The sequence below is a fragment of the Dermacentor silvarum genome, chromosome 6 (genome assembly GCF_013339745.2).
Source record: "Dermacentor silvarum isolate Dsil-2018 chromosome 6, BIME_Dsil_1.4, whole genome shotgun sequence".
NCBI lineage: Eukaryota > Metazoa > Arthropoda > Arachnida > Ixodida > Ixodidae > Dermacentor > Dermacentor silvarum.
In genome coordinates this window covers 75,482,544-75,502,034 of record NC_051159.1, presented here as the reverse complement: position 1 = coordinate 75,502,034, position 19,491 = coordinate 75,482,544, and the positions used below count along the sequence as shown (strand labels likewise).

Here is a 19,491-nt window from a genome sequence, read left to right as displayed (position 1 = left end):
TGTGAGACTGTAAAAATGACAGTTGGTAGTGTTTGAGCCTGGCTTTGAGCAGAGTCCCACCTGCGAACACAGATCTGCATATTATTTGAGCCTGTTGTGTTTTGTTGCACTTTCAGGATTGCACATCAGAGGAGAGGCAGGAAGCTCTGGCAAAGCAGGAGGAATTGATTTTGCAGTGAGTAAAAATTGATTTTGCTTTAAAGTCAGTTCGAAAAAAAAAAGAAGACATGAAATGGTTGGGTTGAAGACAAGGCTCTTGCGGGGTAATTATGTCTCTCAGCTGTAAGTTGTGGCTAACATAGCACCCATTTTTCGCCCCACCTTATTGCCATTTGCCGATTTATTAGGGAGTCCACATTACACAATACAGTCAAACGCCTTTATAACGAAGTACTTGGGGCCTCCGAAATCCTTCGTTATGCAATTCACTTTGTTATAAAGGTCACGCGTCGTACCACTCACACTATAATCGGGACAGAGTTATTCCTTCGTTTTAAAGGTAATTTCTTTGTACAAGCGTACATTGTAGAGGTGTTTGAGTGTGTGACTGTCTCAAATTGCATTGTTTATAGAATTTTAGATTCTTAGAATGAAGCATGAAAATGCTTATAATCTTTTGTAGACACACAAGCAAAAGGCAGTTTTCGTGCACACACAATGTGTGTTTAAGGCACGTTGTGTAAGCTACATTTTCCAATGAGCAGAACAGTTTTAGGGATCTAGATGTCATTTTATTACAGATTCAATGCAGTTTTGCTAAGCTGAAATTATAAGATGGTGAAATTTCCTGGTGCCTTTGTGCTCAGCATCTTATGAGGCTTTCCAGTGGGTAAACAAAAGTGCGGAGAACTTCTCAAGAGGTGCTTTTGCAAGGACATTTTTTAGCAGTTCCGCGTGCTGCTGTTTGCCCACTGGAAAATGCCTTGCAAATGGCTGTAGCAGTAAATGGCATGGCAGTAGGACTAAATTAAAATGAATTCAAAGTAAAAATATGCAGCACTAAAGGGGTGGATGTTAAAACCAGCAATCTTTGCTTTTGTTATGTTGCTTCAACCTCAGAACTACCATGCACAGCATAATTTTTACCCATACTTTGTCCGCCTACTGATTTGTACAGGCAGCCACAAAAATAATTGTCACTGAACAAGAGGGAACTCATGAAAGAAGTTCTACTGCAGGTAATATGTAAGATGCACAAATGGAAACTGAGGCCAACTGCTACCTGCCGTGGTTGCTCAGTGGCTATGGTGTTGGGCTGCTGAGCACGAGGTCGCGGGATTGAATCCTGGCCACGGCGGCCGCACTTCGATGGGGGCAAAATGTGAAAACACCCGTGTACTTAGATTTAGGTGCACGTTAAAGAACACCAGATGGTCCAAATTTCCGGAGTCCCCTACTACGGCGTGCCTCATAATCAGATCGTGGTTTTGGCACGTAAAACCCCACAATTTATTATTATTATTAATTTTTTTTGAGGCCAACTGCTGCGCATTCTGCTAGTAGCTCATGTCATTCTTAGGCTGGAGAAAAGTGCATGCATGCTTCATTGCACTTTTGAGTGTGGTTGTTCTCCCGTACTTTCATTTTGTTGACATCAGCCTCAGGTTGTCATACGATCTACCATTTCAGCAATTGCTTTAGTGAGTGGTGCCTGCTATGGAAACTGCCTCGATAGTCCATCACACCAACTCCATGCAGTGCAATGCAAATTATGTGCCATCTTGGCCAACCAGAAAAAAAAAATCGAAAAGGCTCCTCCATCATACGCCTCTGCTCATCCTCCACGTGACACTGGCTGAATGGAAACTTCATGGAAGGATCCATCTCACACAATGGGCGAGCCCTGTTCCCTTCTCTGTAAAGCACAACCAGCTCTTGTTACTGATTGGTTGACGTAACCAATCCCTGACCTTCACTGCACTGCATGGAGTTGGTGATATGCAGTATGAAAATGCATGCCTCCGAAGCAGACACAGCTCATCACACTGGCAAGAACAGTTGTGCAATCACACCCAACCTTGGCAGGCATCGTGTTACAGGGGAGCATGAGAGTGCCTTTCATTGCAATCACTTGTGCAAGCTCTGTGTGACTCTTTTGTATACAAAACAGGCCATAAACCATAAGTGTTGCGCAGACGTGATGGTGCTGTGTTGGGCCCATGCAACTCCTGATGTCAGAAAGCACTGAAGTGCAAGAGTGAGCGTTCATTCGCCAGAGGTATAAAACAGTATGTATGTGACAGAACTAATAATTTGTGTAGTTGGCTTTGGTCATGTCTGCACTGGCTTGTGAATCTAGTATAGTAGTCGCATCACACAAAGGTGAACGATGGTGGAAGGCGTAACACAAACTCTGGTGCCAACATGGTGTCTTCCTCCGTCCTTTCTCTCTTGTGTGCTGCTACAAGGTTTTAGAATTGTACACCATCGCCCACTCTCAGTTCTGGCATACTGGCTTGTTTTCTTTTGACAAAGGCTGCATATGTGTTACTCTGTGCTTCCAAAACCAAATGAGCTGCCATCAAAACTACGTCAGCATGCCTCAGTCTTCACATGTGCATGCACCCTGAATGCTTTTGTCTGTGATTAATTGTATTGTATGTATATTTCCTTCCTCTATTCTCTTATTCAGGGAGCAGCAGCTTAGCAACTTGCTCAAAGAAAAGAAGTGGACTAAGGCCTTGCAGCTCGCACTGAGACTTGAGCATCCGTTCAGGGCACTGAACATCATCAAGGGTGTGTGGTGGTGATTTGTGACATTTCTAAGCAGTGAATGAACATAGTTATGCAGCAATAAATGGTTAGCATTAAAGGGGTCCTGAAACACTTTCCTAACTAATCAGAGAATGGCCTCACTATTAAACTATGTCGTCACACGGACCTCATGCCACAAAAATTTTTCCAATCCTTAGCTATAAGGGGAGTCATCGCCCCCGATACCCGACTTCCTCTCTCTTTTCGTCTCTGCTAGTGCACTGGAAGGTACACAGCGGATAAGACAAGGGAGCAAAGCGCCGGCCAAAAGTTGATTGTTATGCATTATAGGCCTTTTCTCGGCACGCCATGGTGGTCGCAGTAGACTATGCTATGCAGCACGCCGCTGCCATCTCAGAGGTCACGTGCAGCAGACGCAGTTACTCGCAGTGCAAAAATTAAATTCTTTTTTGGTCTTTTTGAAATTGCGGAGATATATATTTTTTATTTATTTACCTAAAGTTTAGCAATTGGTGTTGTATGTATTACTGAGAATGTGCTCGCAATCACGAAATCAGCCAGTAGCATTGGTGGGCCAACTGCTTTAACAATGATGACATGGCAGATGTATCTTGAAACCGATCTGCGACTTGGAAAAAGTGTGTGCCCGCGCGACGTTGCACTTTGGCGTCAACGGCGTACTGCGCGGGCCGTATCTTGAAAGCGATGTGCATTGAGGGCAGAGTCTAGGCAGTGTAGGTGTATTGGCAGCTCGTAGCTTTGTGCGTGCTGTATGTTCTCGGCACTCAGTTCGCATTGAAGTGATGAACAGCACGAAGGTCACCTCACTCGCTGCTGCTGCGGTGCTTCCTGACACCAGCGTTTTGATAGCAAGTGTCCACGCTCATTGAGTGTGATGTGTTCATGTTTGCCTGTGTGCGCTGACACCACGCATGTTAATTCAGCTAGTAAGCGAATGTTTGAAAGTTTATACAGCGATAGAACTGCTACCCTTACTTTGTATAGCTGTATATTAATTTGCTATCGCAATCGATGCTCTAGCTTTTGGGCAAAACTGCAACTTTTTTTAAAACAAAAGAATTAAAATAAAATTGTATGCAGTTTACCACTACTCTTATTTCTAAATTTTTCCGGTTTCTTGACTCTTGCGTTTCCCGGCGCTTAAGTTTTTTTGTTACGGTCCCGTGAAAAACGTATCAGTGTGGTTCTACTGTGCTATACGCTTAGCAAAACATAGCCTGGATAAGTGAAAACTGCTTTAGCTATGTTGAGCATAAGAGACATCTAGTTATTTCAACTTTGGCAAGTTTATTGTGTAGCTAAAGCAGTTCAAGGTTTACAAACACTGCACTGTTTACATTTTTGAATCTTTCTACTTTGCTTCTTCTATTGCAAAGTAATGCTTATGCTACCCATAGCCTGTTTGTCTTCTGGTGAATGAAAGCTAATCACTCTGCTAGCTCTTATTGCAGCTCTTCTGTATCATGTGTTCGGGGTCTCTCAATGGAGTAGTGCTTGTCTGCTTGGATTGTTTTCCCACACAGCCTGTTCTCTCTCTTCTCTAGAGATACTTCTGGAGGATGAATGGGATGAGAAGCTGACAAAGGCCTTGTCACCGCTAAGAGATGATCAAATAGGTGCGTGAGCCTGTTTTCCTAAATATGGTCAAACGTTACATGCATAGCTAGAGCTGTGCTTCTGAATTTAGCAGTGTGCGCGAGCTCAATGTTGTCATTTCAGTGGAACAATATGGCAAGAAATAGAGTGACAAGGCATTATTGAAGAAAATTGACCCTGTCATTAGTGTCTTATAGGTCACTATAGCATGTTGAGGATGATGACTTGTGAAGCTGCCTTGACCAAAGTACAACAACCAAAGGAAGTATTGGCCAGCTTGTCTAAATCACCCTATGCTGGTTGGACATTTCTTTCACAGTGTGTTTTCTATCTTTCATGCCAAGCATCTCAACTTTGGACTTCAGAACATAACGTAAAAAATTTTGAGCACCAGATTGCAAGTTCAGTTCCTGACCATAATGGTGGTATTTCAGTGGGGTCGGGACAAATCGATACTTGTGCACTGAGCATTACGTTCACGTTAAAGAACCCTGGATGGTCAGAGACGCTTAACTGCGTCCTCTTATAGCCCCTTGTGCTGCTTTAGAACAAGTGAACAAATCATACTTTCTCAGGGCACAACATTTTCCAACACAAATTCTGTGAATGATACACAATGTTAAAGAACTCATGAGCTCAATGCCTTCTATATCTCCAGACCTTCTGCTCAAGTTTGCATCCACTTGGAATACAAACAGCAAGCACAGCGCAGCAGCGCAGGCCGTTCTCAATGTTGCACTGAAATCGCACTCCCCAAAACATCTGCTGGGGATGCCCAACAGCCGTGCCACCATTGAAGCTTTCATCCCCTATACAGGTCAGTTTCCTCTTGTCACAAATGCTTATAGATAACTGTGTCAGTTGTTTAACAAGCACCACACTATGTGGGACCCCTTTCTGTTGCCTTCTACACCTGCCAGGCCAAGTCTGTCGTGCGTAGTGTCACATGACAGACAATGGAGGTGGGTCACATGCAACACAGCCTCTCAAATTGAAGGCATACTCCCAATGTTGGATGCCAAGTTGCACATGATTTATCCTAGTAGCCACCGTGTAGCAGCATGCATGATTAAATTGGCACAGCAGGCAGTGGTAAGAAGCCACGCTATTGCATCCCTCCAAAGCAGAATTAAAAAGCTGACCAAACAACCTGGTAGAGTTGATGTAACCCTTATGGACACAGTCATAATTCTAAGCCATAGGTTTATGTTTCACTGGACGTGTAATAAAAAGTACAGATTTATAGCATCGAAAAAGTGCAGACCATTAGTTTATTTTGCTAATCTGCCACTACAGAACCATGTGCAACCTTTAAATAACTGGTTGGTCACATGGATAACATTGGTTGCATAAAGGTCTTATGAAAATATCGTCCAGAATTCACATGCTCTAGATTTAAAATATTTTAATTTATGTGCTCAAATAAATAAAAAGAGATTGATGCAAAGGCAATTTGGGTCACAACACGCACTTATTGCCTATGCTGGCTGCTGCACAATCATGGGTTGGTGTTTACGAAATACTGGTACAGGGTCAAATATAATGTTTTGCACTTCATGCTGGCAATATTTCCGGGTTACGTAAGCACGTGAAAAAAAAGCTGGTTTCAGAAGGCTAATATTAGTGATGCGGGAAGGCAGCATAGATTGCTTATAAGTTCTAGAGGTGTACAAATATTCGAGAATGTTTGAATGTTTGCTTTGATACGAATATTCGAATGAAATCGAATATTGCTGGCTGTGTGGGAGCAAACACGGTTCTTAACATTTGTTTCTATCTAATCTGAGAATATTGCCACGGCGATGATAGTAGCAAAAGGGATAGGAAAATTAAACATATTTACAAAGAGAGACGGCTGGAGGCAAGATGGCAGAACAACAACACGAGCGCTGACCAGATTGTCGTCTTCACCATCTTTCTGGCGCATTCTTCCATGCTCGGCATAACGCGTAACAATATTGGGGCGATTTTGTGCTGAATTTTGTGATGATTTCGTGCTGCTAGTGAAATTTCGCCTGTAAAGCACACTTACCCACTAAATGCCTAAACTTCGCGGGGAAGCCAGCCTTTTAGTAGCAAGGGGCATGGGTTTGCGGACAGCGAGGGTGCACTTTTTAAAGTGAAGATTTATGTGTCTAGATGAAATCGTATGTGGCTAGGCAAAATCACCTGTGTACAGAAAATTATCATCATCAGCATTGGCTCGGGCATCGTCTCCTTTCGCAGTTGGCTCGTGCTCGTGCCACTGCTCCTGCGTTCGTCGTCGTCATCAGCTTCCACAGCTTTCTGCGTTGCCGCTAATTATTCCAGCGTAGAATTTCACTTCTGTTCTGTCGTCGTAATGGGTGTCGTCGTAATGGGGAGGCCGCGTTTAGGAGGGTATGAGCCATTCCTTAAGGGGGTATGTATGAGCCATTCATTATCTTACGTAACGAACAGATTTAATTTTGAAGCAAGTTAATTTTGAGGAATCGCAAGTGGCAATGTCGGGCGAATGCTGCTAACCACGCTGCCGAGCAAACTCGAGACATCGAACATAAGCAACAACGGTGGACTGCGGGCATACCATCAGTGACATTCTCTCTGTCGTACTCAAACGTGCGTGTAACCTCATAATTGAGAAATACTTTATGAACCCTCGGGATTAACCCAATGATAAACACCAAGGCCGCAAGTTTCAGCTTTGCTGATTAACCATCTTCACGGATTAGAAGGGCCGACAAATTTCTTTTTTTTTTCTCTGTCTTTTCTTTTCAACGCCACCCCCAATTCTGAGCTTATTGCATGACAGCAAGTGCGAGGAGTGATGACTGGCACAGGGTCAAATGTCTGCGAGTTTATGGGCATTTGATGCGGTTTAATAAGGCACAGGCTGGCGAGAACAGCTAGTGAGAATTACAAAATTTTTCATGTTAACTTGAGCCAAATACAGTGCTTTAGTGGCTTACGGTACTAGTCTAGATTTTTAACATTGACAGTGTAATTGTAATGTTCCAACATAAATTAATTGAACTTGTTAATAAACGCATGTGCATATTATTATTCGATATTCAAAGCTAAGTATTCGTATTTGATTCGTATTTGAAAATTTTGATTTTTTTTTTGCACCCCTACTTATAACGTGAGCTGCCTGAATCGCGAATTTGCACACTATAGGCGGTATCGCACTATATAACCAAAACAACATTTTTCAAAGGCTGCGCATGTGCAAAACTTGTAGACCAGGCAGTTGCCATACTGCCGTAGTAGACCATACTGTACGTCTCAGGACCTAGGTAATAAAGTTAGATAGCTAGCAACATTCTTTTTTACACACAGAGAACATACTTTTGAGCATGAGCAGCATCTGGTTTTCTTGCAAAAATTTCTAAGCATTAAAATTCGTATCATATTCAATATTCGATTCAATATTTGTTGTTTTGTTTTCTTGATTCGATTTGAAATCTACTGTTCGGTATTTGCGCTCCCCTAGTTAACAATTCTCAATGCAGGGCAAGCCAGTTATTAAAACCGCACTGGCTAGCCTGAACAGAGACGACACCATTGGTCAGTTTTAGGCACTGTGCTGTGAAAACCATAAAAAGGGAGATATTGAGGAATTAAGGAATCAGGCTTTCCAAGAGGACAACGCTCGACTCAATCCAGAGAGCAGGCTGGCTTTAGGAAAGGAAATAAAGGGATAGAAAGGAGCTTGAAAAAAGAAGCTGAGGACTTTGTAGCGAGCAATGGAGGTAAAATGTATAGGCGTAACATAACAGGGGTGTCAATAGAGATCAAACTGGAAAAGCCAGTAGTATTCTAGTTGAGGGTTAAAAGAAAGAAATGGAGTTGGGCAGGCCACATAATGCGTAGGACAGATAACTGATGTTTTGTCGGAGTTACAGGATGCTTGCCAAGGGAAAGGAAGCATAGTCTAGGATGTCAGAGAACTAGCTGGTCGGATGAAATGAGGAAATTTGCAAGCATAAGATGGTGTCAGCTGGCACGAGACATGGCTAATTAGGAAATCAATGGCAGAGATGTTCATCATTGAAAATAAAATGTAATGATGATGTCTAAAAACGTTACTGAGTGGCGGTTGTACAAGTTTGGGGCCATATAACAACACGGTGTACTACTATATATCAACATAAATTTAAATGCGAACAAGTCCACAGCAACTATTATGCATTGCTGCATTTCCAACGTTGCCTGCTCTTGTAACGGCGACTCCATTCAAGATATGAAATGGATACTGAATGCTTAGCAATTCGCTATAGAGTAATTGCATGTTGGCTTTGCATGTAATCATGGGTAATAGGCACTGTGATCATTTGTTTTCTCTTCTCGTTTTATTTTACGCTGATGGTACGAAAGTACAGATACGTACTAAGACAAAAACATTTTGCTTAGAATGTGAACGAGACCCTGACGTGGCTGTCTAACTATTGCATTGAATTTAAGCTTGTTCTGCAAGCTTTGTGTATGTTTGTTTTGACGCCTCTTTTTCCTTACTCATTATTGGGCCATTGAAATGTTCAATGTCTGGTTTAAGTGAGGGCATTTCGTATTAGTCCAGTGCTAGACAAATAAAATTTTCTATGTGCTCAAGTTTGTTGCTTCATCTGCGAAAGAAATAGGTAAATAAACACTAGTGTAGCAGGTGAAGCACTAAATAAACACACTTTTCATTCAAAATGAAAATTAAAAAAAAAAAAATTGTGAATGCTTCTTGCATGTTTGTTTTAGAATGCGACACTGAGGGCCATGTGTTTGCAGAGACATTTACAACCAAGAAGTGTTTCAGAAAGCTTTCTGGTTGGGTAAAGGGGCTTGCCACACACATTTTGCATTGTATTCCACAGAGCGGCACTTTCAGCGAGTCAGTAGACTCAAGCAGCAGGCAATGTTCTTGGAATACCTGTGGTGCAACATGAAGCTTGTGGGACTCAACACGGGGTACGTACTATATATATATGTATATATATAATGTCACATTATATGGTGCATACATATTGGTTTTGCTGAAGCACAGAGTAATCTTAAAAAAAGATGGCTGACTAATGGAGTAGCACACGAGGAATAAGGATTATAAACAGGGATAAGGTGCCTCAGAAAAGCTGGCCAACGTTTCGATAGGAGGACCTATCTTCGTCAAAGGCCTTTGACGAAGATAGGTCCTCCTATCGAAACGTTGGCCAGCTTTTCTGAGGCACCTTATTCCTGTTTATAATCCTTATTCCTAGAGTAATCTTAATATAATTCAAGTTTTATGGGATTGGAAGACCAGACTATTCAGCCACATGTTTAATTATCAGATTGGCAAATAAGGCTATTGAAAAATGCATGCAGCATAGACCTTTGATGAATGCTTTTTTTTTTTTTTTTCACACAAGGAAAAGTCCTTTTTAGTGCGCAAAGCGTAACAGAAAGGACGAAGGGGATAGGACAGAGCGCACTTGTCCTGTTGCCTTCTTCCTTTGCACACTAAACATTATTTTTTCTTGTCTGAAGTAATGTTTCACCAATCAACCCAAGCTGCTACCCTTTTGGAATGTCTTTCTTTTGTTGCAAAATTCTTAGGCACCAGTTGTTCTCAGCTCACTTATTACTACGTATTGTAAAAAAAATATTTCTTTAAGTGTAAATTAACAGATCTATCGATTTGTTTCTTTAATATTTAATATTCACCTGCCCCTAATGTCCTCTAAGGCAGTCGTGAAACATTGATTTCATATTTTCCCTATTTTTGTTCATGTTCATTGTGCTACAAATTTATGCAAACGTTGTCCTTTTCAGAGAGCCAAGACCTGAATAAAGCATACCTCAGCTGTTCAGAACAGTTACTGTATGTGATCGAATATTATAAATAAAATGTATATTTTATAAATTCTTTTTAAGTGTAGTCTTGACGGTGCTTGCTGATGATTGATGAGCACTTTGTGCCATAAATATGTAGAGGTTGACAAACTGAAAATAAAATAAACAAAATATCAGGAAAATAATTATTGTTTTGTGTTATTCTCTGGACACAGTCTTCCTCTTTCAAGTGCCATAAAAAATTCAGCCACTTAGAGAGTCACAATGAGCGCACCAAAATGTTTTTTATAAAAAAAAAAGAAGACATGTGAGCAGGGGATAACTGAACGGCATGTAAGTGGTTCACGGGGTTGGAAGTTTGAGGGCTGTTGCATTGGATCAAGAGGAAACTTTACGTAGGCACCGATTGTGATTTTTCTATTCAAATACGTACATGTGAAACCCATAAATGCTCTGATTAGACAACTGTTGAACTGATATCAATGGAATTTCTTGCAATTACAAAAAGAACTTAATTCTACTGCCTGTAAAAAGCGGAATTTTAATTTAGGGCCTCAAATATTTTACAAAAAGCATTAAAATAAAATTAGGGGCAGCTTCACACTAAGTGGTGTGAAGACGGGGCAAACAGCGAATGCTTGTGGCCCTTCCCTAGCTTTAACTTTGGCTTTCCTTTGCTTAACTTGGTTTGGCTTGGCTGGTTCTTGGCTTCAACTTTGCTTAACTTGGTTTGTCTTGGCTGGTTCTTAGCCGAACTTAGGTGACCCCGAGTACGAGGCTGAAGGCCACTTAATAGTCCGACGTAGCATTTGCGTGCAAGCGTGCTCGGTACGGGGACGCCACGCCAGCGAAAGCGCAGCACTCTATTGTGGGTGAGCTCCACCACTGGAAAAGCCGGCGCCACCATCGGTGTGATGTGTTATGAGGGATCACGTGGGCACAACGGCCGCGTCTTCTTCTTCGGAAGCTCCGAAGCGAGCTGAAAACGACAGTTTAATCCTACCTTCGCTATGGTTTCGCTTAAGTGGGGATGTTTTCCCGCTTCGAGTGCCTGCTTGACAGTACTTGAAAGCACTATTATAGGTAGTGGCTGCTTTTGAGGGCGTCCGACATGGTAGGCTATTATTGCTCAGTACCGCAGCGCCGCATGCGCACTGCAACAGAGCCCGGTGTCAGCCAATTCACACGTACCCAAACTCGAAGAAGCTGCGTGTAGCTTGGATTGCAAAACTTAGAATCGACTGCGCGCAATGAGCGTTCACTGTACGTGTTCGGTAAATAGATATCGCCTGTGTCACTATTCTGCGCTTTCTGTTTGCCCAAGATTATTATTTTGACAGTAAGAAACTTCCCTCATTCGGAGAGTACTTACAGAAATAGCCAGGAGGACTCCAGCATGTTTTTATTGAGTGCCGACAGGCCAGACCTATGAGGAGCGTGCCGCGTTATCTCTCATTAAAGCCCCTCAATAAGAAAAGTCGTGCCATTCTCACCTCCTCCTGCACCGGCGTTCACTCTCTTTTCTGTCGACCGTGGCTTCCCCTACGCGGTGCTGAACTAGCAGACGCTCTCCGAATGAAACGCTGTGGCTACGCGTCGCTCGCGCTCTTGAACTCGTATTTTGATCGGAATTTTTCGCGTTGTATTATGACTGGCTGCCGAAACAACGAGAGGATGCATAAATGCTGTTGTGCTTACATGGCTGTACTACAGTAAAATCTCGTTACAACGAACTTCGCGGGACCGCCGAATTTAACTCGTTAATTTGAATTATCGTAGTACTGAAAAATCAATATTTCCATGTCAGTAATGCAACACAAGAACGTAAATTACATACCTTTGCAGCAGATGCGCATAACATACGTAAATAATAAACGAGAATGCTGAGCACAGTTTAACTACAATTTATTGCATTGAAGTAGTCTGTAATCTTCTTCTGCCGAGTAAACAGCACGCGCTGCAGGACGAACGCCTCTACATCCTCGACCTTCCTCTGAATGTCATCGGGGACATCTTTACAGCGCCCGAGGAATAATCGCGTCTTTTCTAGAAAAACGAAAACATCTGAGCTGGAAACACTTTGTTCTTCTTCGTGTGTTGATTCAGTGTCGGCATCGTCTTCGTCACTACTGCAATCGTCTTGCTCTAGCACTTTATTCACGATGTCCTCATTGGTGAGCTCCGTGGATGTAGCCATCGCGCTGTCGCTGTCAATGTAATCGTCGAAGGTCACCGCGGTGTCGACGGGAAGCTTCTCGGTAAGCTCATCCCAAACCTCTGGGTTGAGCTCCTGTGTGTCCTCGCAGTCACAGTCTTGTGGCGTAGGTAAAGCCTTTAAAAGGCCTGCCTTTCGCCAGCAGTTGCTGATCGTGCTTGCCTTCACGTTCCGCCACGACCATGTCAGCATTTCTGCAGCTTGGCGTATGTTTACCTGTGTGGGTAGCTTCAGTCGAATATTGATCAGGAGGCGCTGCACAAGACGCTTCCGAAATTCGGTCTTCACGCATCTGATGATGCCCTGGTCCAAAGGTTGGAGCAAAGAAGTGCAATTGGGGGGCATAAATTCAAGCTTTACATTGGTCAATCGCACGTTCAGGATATGCGCCGAGCAATTGTCAACGATGAGGAGAATTTTTCTGTCTTTCTTCTTCATTGTGTCGTCGAGCTGCAGCAGCCACTGAGTGAACAATTCTCGTGTCATCCACGCTTTTTTGTTGGCTCTGTAGTCGCAAGGCAACGAGACAATGTTTTTCAAGCAGCGCGGCTTGGCAGACTTTCCAATAACTAGCGGCTCGAGTTTTTCCGTGCCAGTGGAGTTGCAGCAGAACAGAACCGATACGCGGAGACGCGATTTCTTTCCGCCCTTGCACTTGTCACCTTTGAAGTTCATTGTTTTATCAGGCAACAACTGATAAAAGAACGCCGTTTCATCTTCATTGAAAACAGTCGTCTGGAGAGAAAGACTCGACGATCTCTTGAAAGCGCTCGTTCCACCAGGCAACCGCACTCTCGGCATCTGCTGCCTTTTCTTCGCCACAAGCAACTTTCCACGTAATGCCATTCCTTTGCCGGAAGCGGTAAAGCCATCCGGCACTTGCATCGAAACCGGAGATGTCTAAAGCGGCCGCGAACTGTAGCGCCTTCTCTTGAATAATCGGGCCTGACAAGGGCACATCGTTTTGTCTGGCATCCTTAAACCACGTGAGGACGGTGTCGTCGACGTTCTGGTAGTTCCCAAGCCGCAACCGTTTTCTTGAGGGAGCCAGCTGTGACTCTCGATGCAATTTCTCGATCTTTTCCCGATCCTTGAGCATCGTTGCCATTGTTGACGGGGGAATGTCACGCTCCCTGCACAAGTCCACTTGCTTTCTACCAGCATTCAGCTGCGTCAAAATGTCCACTTTTTCTTGAAGCGTAAACTGGCGTCACTTCTTTTTAACGCGGGGGCCAGCAGAACTCATTGTCAGCAACGCAACCACACAACACAATCACAGCACCGATAACTTCGAAACTCCTGCCGATCGCTACCAACGTGGTGACGCTAGGCCTACGACGTAGTAGGAGAGTCCGAACATGAACATACGCTACGCTCACGCTGATGCCGATGCTGCTGGGGCTGTACCCATTGAAACGAGTTCCCCAACACATGGCTGCTGCTGCAGATGATGATGATAGGTGTAAGCCTCAGGGATTCGGTACCGAAACTTCAACGGAACTTCGTAATAATGAAGCATCTTGTGATTACGGGATTAAATTACGTACGTTATTCTGAAATATTCGGTAATCTGAAATTCGTAGTACTGAAAGTTTTTTACATTGAAAATATAGGCATTTTGGCGGGGATTTTAGAAAAATTCGTAAATCTGAAAAGTTTGTTAATGTGGTGTTCGTAGTAACGAGATTTTACTGTATTGGCGGTGATACAGTGAGCCTAAAGCCTTTAAGTCGGGCTTTAACTGAGCCATGCCACGTGCGACCTCAGCGTTGGTTGACCTAGCGCCGTCATCTCCGCGTTTCAGTAGCTCCAGTCCCTCGTTGGCCAGCGGCTAACGTGCACAGCGGGCCTCTAACAATGACTACGCTGTGGGAGTGAATGATCCACCAGCTGTATATATGCATTTGTCTTAAAGGTTTCACTGACTAGTGAGCTACCGATCATTCGGCGGAAGCGGTCCGTCGATAATGAGGCTAGTGGCTTCGCTCGCTTGCAGGAAGCCTTACACTACTCCACGCATTTTTTTTCTTTTTTTTTGCGGATTTGAGTAGCGTGGCAGCGGTCATCTTACAGGTGTATGCAAGGCTGCTTTTGCGGTCTCGCATAGCGATTCTTCCGTTTTGCGGAAGAATCGCTCGCTTACCTCACACAGCCGGGACCATTGTGTTGGGTTGAAATCAGCCCGGCTGATTCTTTGAAGCCAGACCTTCCTCTGTGCCGCGTCTCGCTTCGCAGATGGAATCCGGAAGAGTCGCTTGCCGTCTGTTTCACGTGTTCTGCACACGAATGCCGAGCAACACGGCATCGCGAACACTACGCCTTAAAAGCGCAAAGGGGACGCGATGCGTGGTGCCTCCATACACCGCTCGCAATGATCTGGCACCGGGATGCAAACAATAAGCAAGAAAAGAAACGCGCGAGAGCACGTGACAGCATTGGGCCAATCGGAGGGCCGAGCGCCGAGAGAACGGGCAGGAGAGGAGGAAAGCGGCGATCTTCAAAACATGTCGCTACTTTCTTTATTGAGGGGCTTTATCTCTCATACTACGCAAGCGAGGCGCTTCGACAGATGGCGACTCCGTAACTCCTCGCCACCAATAGTCCGGCGCGAGGCGTGGCCGACATATCCAGCATTCGTCAGTGTGCCCCGGCTGCAGCCGGCGTCGAGATGCGACATACTGCATTTCGCGCCGGCCTTGTCACCCAGAATGGACCGCATCCGCATCTCGTTGAGCAAGATGGGCTGATGGATACTGGTGGCGACAGGTGCAGCGAGTTCCCAGTTTCGTATCATCCTGAAACTCATAGTTTCGTATAAAATGTGCATGCATCTAGGCGGCACGGTGCACACGTTGGACTATAGAGGGGTCGGTTTTTGTGCCTCCCCTAACCGCGGCCATCCACCAGCCCATCATGCTCGATAGATGCGCATGTGGTCCATTCTGGCTGGTGAGGCTGGTGCGAAATGCAGCATGTCGCATCTCGACGCTGGCTGCTGCCAGGGCACGCCGACGAACATCGGATACGTTGGCTGCGCCTTGCGCTGTGGCGAGGGAACCTGGGCGAGGGTGGTAACCTTGCCGAGCGATGACTTTACGTGCGTCATCTAGCAACGCCTTGCATCAGCTGTGCGGGGCGTTTTTAGGCAACGCGCGGTGATGTCATCGCCAGGCGCAGTTTTCTGCTAACGCTCCACGGCCTAACCAAAAGCTTAAACAGCTTTGCTGTTAAAAACTGAAGCACAACAGTTTACAAATTCATAGAGCAGCACCAAAACCACATATCAGTTAACTACATCAATTAACTGCAGTGGACAAATTAGATATAGCTAATGAGTTTGCAGCTTATAGTAATTTGTTACAATGTTTAAAAAAGTTTTTCGCATATTAGTGGCATATTTCAGAACAGTGTATAGGGACCTTCATTTTCAGGTAAAGTCCGATAGTCCCGATTTCCGAACCCCAGACAAACTTATGTAACTCAGGTTAAACCCGGTTTACATAAATCGTTGATATTGAGAGGTTAGCAACTATCTTCTATTTCAAGAAGGGTGGCTGATTTGTGTAGTTGGCATTCCAAATATTGTGTTGCAAGAGCGTATGCTAGTAAGCAATGAAACAGGACCACAACTGACAGGGTCGAAAGGCCTGATAGGTTTACGACAGAAATGCTCCCAATGCATATGATAATGCATGCCAACAAGGGGCTTGTAAGATAAGGAAAAGCATCACACTTCCTGTGAAGCATGCCCGTGTGCCTTGCATTTTGTATGTTTTCCATTGTTGAAAACTGCAAAGACCAAAGTCAAGAAGAGATTGTCAAACCTGTCTCTATTAGTTGTTTTTTTTAATGATGTTTTCTTTAAATACATGTATTATAATGCCTACCAACAAGGATTTGTAGAGATGACTTCGTCGTATGATTTATGACTAGGTTTGTTTGCCACATGTTACTGAAGATTTTGCTCGTTTAAGTAAATTGTTTTGTGTCCAAAAGGAGAACATTGCTTGTGTTAATTGTTTGTAAAAGTTAACAGGGCTTCTGTGTTATTTTGCTTGTACAGTATCTTGCCTGCGAACAATTTGTTCCAGTTTAACATAGTTGTCTTACTCCACAAGTTGCTTCATAATAACTATACGTTTCCGTTCATTACAGTTGACCTTTTGCAGAATAAAAATGTAACTAGATTTGTGGCTAATAACAATTTATTGTTACCCATGGTTCATACCAATTACGGCAAAAAGCATCTGCATTCGCAGCAATTTCTCTTTGGAATGTATTACCATCAACTATTAAATCATGCTCTTCTCTTGAAATCTTTAAAAAGTTACTTTAGTGTTATTTCCTGCAATAACTGTACTACGATCCTGGCGGTGTATCTTAAACATCTCTCTCACATGAATTGTCTAATAATGTATTTAATCTGTCGATGTTGTTTGATAATAGCGTTCATTTGCTGTGTATAGATATCACCACGTTGTATTATTTACCAAGGGTCCCACTACAGTTCTTTCACTTTGGGACCCTTGTCTGTATATTATTGATGTTGTAACAACTTTTTTGGAACTAATAAAATCTGCATCTGAAATCTGAAGGTTGTCGGTGCTGTCTAAAATGTGGCAGTCATGATCCGTTCGTGGCTCTGCAGTCACTTACGGCCTATGCAGTGCACTAAAGCATAGCCTTCGAGATTTGTTTCTGTTACTCAGAGGCAGTGCTGCGAACTCTAGGGAAATAGTCAATTTTGTCCAGATGCACGGAAATTTTGCGCTAAGAAGAAAGCACTGCTGTGATGTCACGACGACGATGGTAATGCTGTCAGTAAGGCGTGTTATGATTTTACTAACTGCAAACTGCCTTTGCATTACCATGCGAAGTGCGACTTGTGCTTGTACTGCAGTGCAGTGCGCATTGCGCCAAGCAAAGGGCAGGAGGCGGACGCCCTGCTCTGATTAAAAAAGCATTGACATTGCGCGTTGCAGTTTTGCGGTGGATTTATATTCACTTCGGAAAAAATTTTGAACAGCAACCAGCGAAACAAACGTATGCCGCAACTACGAACAAAGCAATCAGGCAAATCTCGGCGTAGCAGAGATACATACCTACCGCCAAACACGACAAGGCATTTGTGGTGCTTAACGGCTGACTGTGCACAGGTACACTAAAGTTTCCCGTGAACCACCCATAGGCCGAGCAACCTTGGCAGAGTCTCAGTGGTGATGTGTTGGATGAGGTTTGGCAAGAAGGAAAGAAGAAATTCGGCAGAATTCATCTCACCATGACTGTCGATGGTAATGCAAGTGATTAGCATTTGAACAATATAAGTGAAATTTGAACAGTGATAAAGCTGAAGACTATGAAACATGGATTATGGACAACACATTAAGCCATTGTTGCAATATCTCTATGAAACGAGCCTGCATGCTTATATTTAGCTCCATTATGAGGCTATGCCACATGGCAACACTAGCGCAAAAAAAAAGACTGTATTTCTCAAATGAAATTTATTTAACATCTCTAGTGGTAATTCTCAAACTTCCATTGCTTCGGCTACATGTGACATACTCCGGTATCGTCTCACTTTTCTATGTAACTCGCTTAGGTTGCTCATGAGCATGGCGGCATGATGATGGCTGTATGACGCCGACACAGTGACGACGATGTAATGACGAGAAAGGAATGATGTCGTTAGAACGACAAAGGCAGTGTGACGACGATCGACGGCATGACAACTAATGATGACGATGGTATAAAGATGACAGCGGGACGACGACGACATGAGGACAATGGGATCACGATGATTGTATGATGACATTGACTTGACGATGTTGGCATGGTGACAGCTGGAGGATTAAACTCGAATGACGATTGCACAATCACGACGTTATGACTATGAATGCATGATAGCGACTGTCTGATCACGACGCAATGACGATGGCATCAAAACTGCGGCATAGTCACAATTGAATGATGATTGCATAATTGCGATACAATGACGAAGCAGGAATGAATGACGTCTGTGTATCGACGAAGGTGGTATGATGGAAATTTGGTGACGCTGAAGTGATGACGATGCTAAAACACCAGTGTGACGACACGGCTGGTGAATACATCTTGTGAAGCTCTGGTCAACCATAACGCACTAGAAACGTTTTTGTGTCTCATCACACTCCTCTTCGAACAACGAGGAAGTTTATGCAACGAAATTATAGCCATTTGCACAGAGCGGCCGCAAGCGCAAGCCGTGATGCGAAGAGAAACACATGCGAAGGTGTAAGCGCCCGCACCATCGCAGAGCTATCTTTATCATGTGGCGCAGCACATTATATATTTGCTGAAGGCATGGGCCCGGATCAAAGGCGAGACATTTTCAGTTTGCCTGCCGAAGTGGGATATAGCCTGCGTGATATAACCACGTGCACTGCGTGTCACGCTGAACACGATAGCCAAACGGCGTCCACGACACGCAACACATCAGTGGATGGCGTTACACGTAATGTCATTAAGAAGGTTGGTTACTTCAAACTGCCGGCGCGTGTATGTGTGCGCAGTCAAGACCCCGGAAGACATCACAGACATGTCGGTGTACGTTTCTTACCCGAAGACTCGTGTTTGACCAGCTGGGTTTTCCGTTCTGCAGAGATCAGGACCACCATAAGCTCAACGAAAGCAGGTCACAGTTTCCTGTCGTCTCCAATTGCTATAATCTCAAGTGCGACTTGTTCCCTGTCATCAATACACAAAACTGGCCATGTGCAGTTTCGCACCGTCCATACGAGTGCAGTCGTCGAATTTAATTGAGTAAAACAAAGTGCATATGCATCTGGCTAAGAAATGCCTATGTATAGAAAGCCCGCTTAACCTTTTCACTGACGCGTACGCAGGCAGCATTCCTGTCGAAGTTCAGAAATGTAGCAAGCGCGAAGACACTTCAAACACCAGGAGGTGCTTTCTGTGGTCGCCGACTCTAACCTGCCCACGACAATGACACAGAAATGTCGAATCTCCGATAGCAAGGTGTGAGCCGCTGCGAGTAGAGTTATTTCAGATGGAACGAAGCGGTTCAAAGTAATGCCGTGTCGCTGCGAACTGCGGTCTCTCATAGTCCTCCCACGAACTTACACGCGTGATATTCGTGGAACGGC

At 44.0% G+C, this 19,491-nt stretch overlaps 2 protein-coding genes across 2 annotated transcripts in view; one reads left to right on the top strand and one right to left on the bottom strand.

The window, feature by feature from the left end:
• LOC119455613 (transducin beta-like protein 3) overlaps nt 1-10,202 on the top strand; it is a 38,708-nt gene extending 28,506 nt beyond the window's left edge. The window contains exons 17-22 of the mRNA XM_037717027.2: nt 117-175; nt 2,633-2,736; nt 4,281-4,352; nt 4,991-5,149; nt 9,177-9,270; nt 10,111-10,202. Of these exons, the coding sequence (XP_037572955.1) occupies nt 117-175; nt 2,633-2,736; nt 4,281-4,352; nt 4,991-5,149; nt 9,177-9,270; nt 10,111-10,129 (507 nt within the window). The 3' untranslated portion in view covers nt 10,130-10,202. The remainder of the gene's footprint in view (nt 1-116; nt 176-2,632; nt 2,737-4,280; nt 4,353-4,990; nt 5,150-9,176; nt 9,271-10,110) is intronic.
• A 1,823-nt stretch (nt 10,203-12,025) lies between these two features.
• LOC119456725 (tigger transposable element-derived protein 6-like) lies at nt 12,026-13,021 on the bottom strand. The gene has a single exon (XM_037718548.1). It carries the CDS (start codon nt 13,019-13,021, stop codon nt 12,026-12,028), a length of 996 nt encoding a protein of 331 aa, XP_037574476.1.
• Between the last annotated feature and the right edge of the window lie 6,470 nt (nt 13,022-19,491).

Excerpts from the sequence above, each read along its gene's own strand:
- LOC119456725 (XM_037718548.1), bottom strand. The coding sequence starts at position 13,021 with ATGAACTTCAAAGGTGACAAGTGCAAGGGCGGAAAGAAATCGCGTCTC.